We start from the raw sequence: 1918 nt of genomic DNA, 5'->3' as shown, positions 1-1918 counted from the left end.
AAAAAAAAAAAGAAAATCCTTATCTTTCTATTGCTTGATGTAAGTAAAAAAATAAATAAATAAAATACAAGGCTATTAAGACCGTGGACTGTATCTTACTCATCTTTGTTTACCTGTTGCATTTTTAAGGTTCTTTAGTCACACTGTCAAATTTATATTAATTTATACTCTGAAATAGAAATTGGCATTGCTGGTCAGAGGGTAAATTGGTAAAATTTGACAGTGAACAAAAAACCTTAAAAAATGTCATATATGATCATTTAAGAGATAATTCTACCTTTAGGAATCTATTCAAAGAAATATTGAGAAATATGAAAAATTTAAGAACAGATATTTACCTTGATGTTGTTTATAATAATCAATAGAAATGTCTGCAAAAATGTAAATATTTAAATTGTGGTATATAAATGAAAAAATATTATATCATCATAAATAATTTTATATGGTTATTAATGACATAGAAAAAGACTATTGTACAATGTTAACTACTAAAGTAAGATACCAAGTTATATGTCCTAATGTGATATTAATTTTCTTTTTTTTTTTTTGCAGTTTTTGGCCAGGACCAGGTTTGATAGATGGGGCTGGAGCCTTACTCCTTTGAGCCACAGGTGCCACCCCATTAATTATGTTTTAAAAACTATGCGTAGGAAAAATCAAGAATGAAATAAATCAGAATGTTAATGTTGATTAATTCAACTAAAGACATTTTATGTTCTTTTGATATTTTTCAAAAGTTTCCCAATGTGTGATGATAGGCAAATTATCTTTACAATCATAAAAATAAAAAGAACTGCTTTAAAAGTCTCTCCCATAAACACATATTAATAAAACTTTACTCCTCATGATTTAGAAGACACTGTACACTTTGTACAAATACTTACCTCATCATCATCAGGAACAGGTTCACACAAGGATGGCACCCAGGCAAGAATATTGCAGTCTCTGCCACCACTATAAAGTTCCTACAACATAGACAACAAAAATGTGATTATGGATCAATTTAAAACTGGTACGAAACTTAAATGAACTATATTCATTTTTGAAATGATTAATTCTTAGGTAAGATCAATTACATTAATTCTATTTCTACTCTCTAAAAAGACGAGGCAGGTATTCTTTTTTTTTCTTTAAGATGTAGTACAGCTTTGTTTTGTATTTAAAAATAGTATTAGGATATGTTAGAGCTAACTAATGCTGTGAACATTTTATAGAAAACACTCACTGTGCTAGTGGTTTTTACCAATCATAATATCCATTTATTTCAAATGTCAGAATGGAAAGAAAAAAAAAATGGAATAAAGGGTTTATCCATCGGTCATTGAGCTTTAATAAACACTTTGACGAAGAAATGATGAGAGTTTCTACTAAAATACGGTATGAATTCACAAAAAGTTTTATTTAGCCTATAGTTGCCTAACTGGCTGCTATTCAACAGAAGCACCTGCAGACCCAGGCTGTTCAGAAGCTTACTTCGTAAGGGGAAGCTTGGGTCGATGTACAGTCCATGGATATGCTGTGTGTTCGTGGCTGAACAATGCTCCTTCCCCCTGAATATGTTAGATTAGCTATTACTGAAAACATTTCTATGGGACAGTAAATTAGATACTATCACATTCAGGGTATAAAGTGATATAATCTTTTTAGAGAATAGAAACTTTTTTTTTTTTTTTAAGAGACAGAATTTCACTTTGCCATCCTCGATAGAGTGTTGTGGTATCACAGCGCACAGCAACCTCCAGCTCTTGGGCTTAGGCAATCTCTTGTCTCAGTCTCCCGAGTAGCTGGGACTACAGGCGCCTGTCACAATGCCTGGCTACTTTTTTGTTGCACTTTGGCTGGGGCTGGGTTTGAACCCGCCATCCTTGGTATATGGGGCTGGTGTCCTAGTCACTGAGCCACAGGCACCGTACGAGAA

General features: G+C 32.7%; 1 protein-coding gene across 2 annotated transcripts in view; it reads right to left on the bottom strand.

Annotated features, from left to right (window-relative positions):
• Positions 1-1918, bottom strand: part of ERCC8 (ERCC excision repair 8, CSA ubiquitin ligase complex subunit) — a 63180-nt gene that overhangs the window by 9463 nt on the left and 51799 nt on the right. For both annotated transcript variants that reach the window (XM_003782738.3, XM_023519450.1), the window contains one exon: positions 885-965. In XM_003782738.3, coding sequence (XP_003782786.1) covers positions 885-965 — 81 coding nt within the window. The remainder of the gene's footprint in view (positions 1-884; positions 966-1918) is intronic.

Source organism: Otolemur garnettii, unplaced genomic scaffold, assembly GCF_000181295.1.
Source record: "Otolemur garnettii isolate 467f Iridium unplaced genomic scaffold, OtoGar3 scaffold00005, whole genome shotgun sequence".
NCBI classification, from domain to species: domain Eukaryota; kingdom Metazoa; phylum Chordata; class Mammalia; order Primates; family Galagidae; genus Otolemur; species Otolemur garnettii.
The sequence above is the reverse complement of the archived record's forward strand: the minus strand, read 5'-3'. Positions and strand labels throughout refer to the sequence as shown.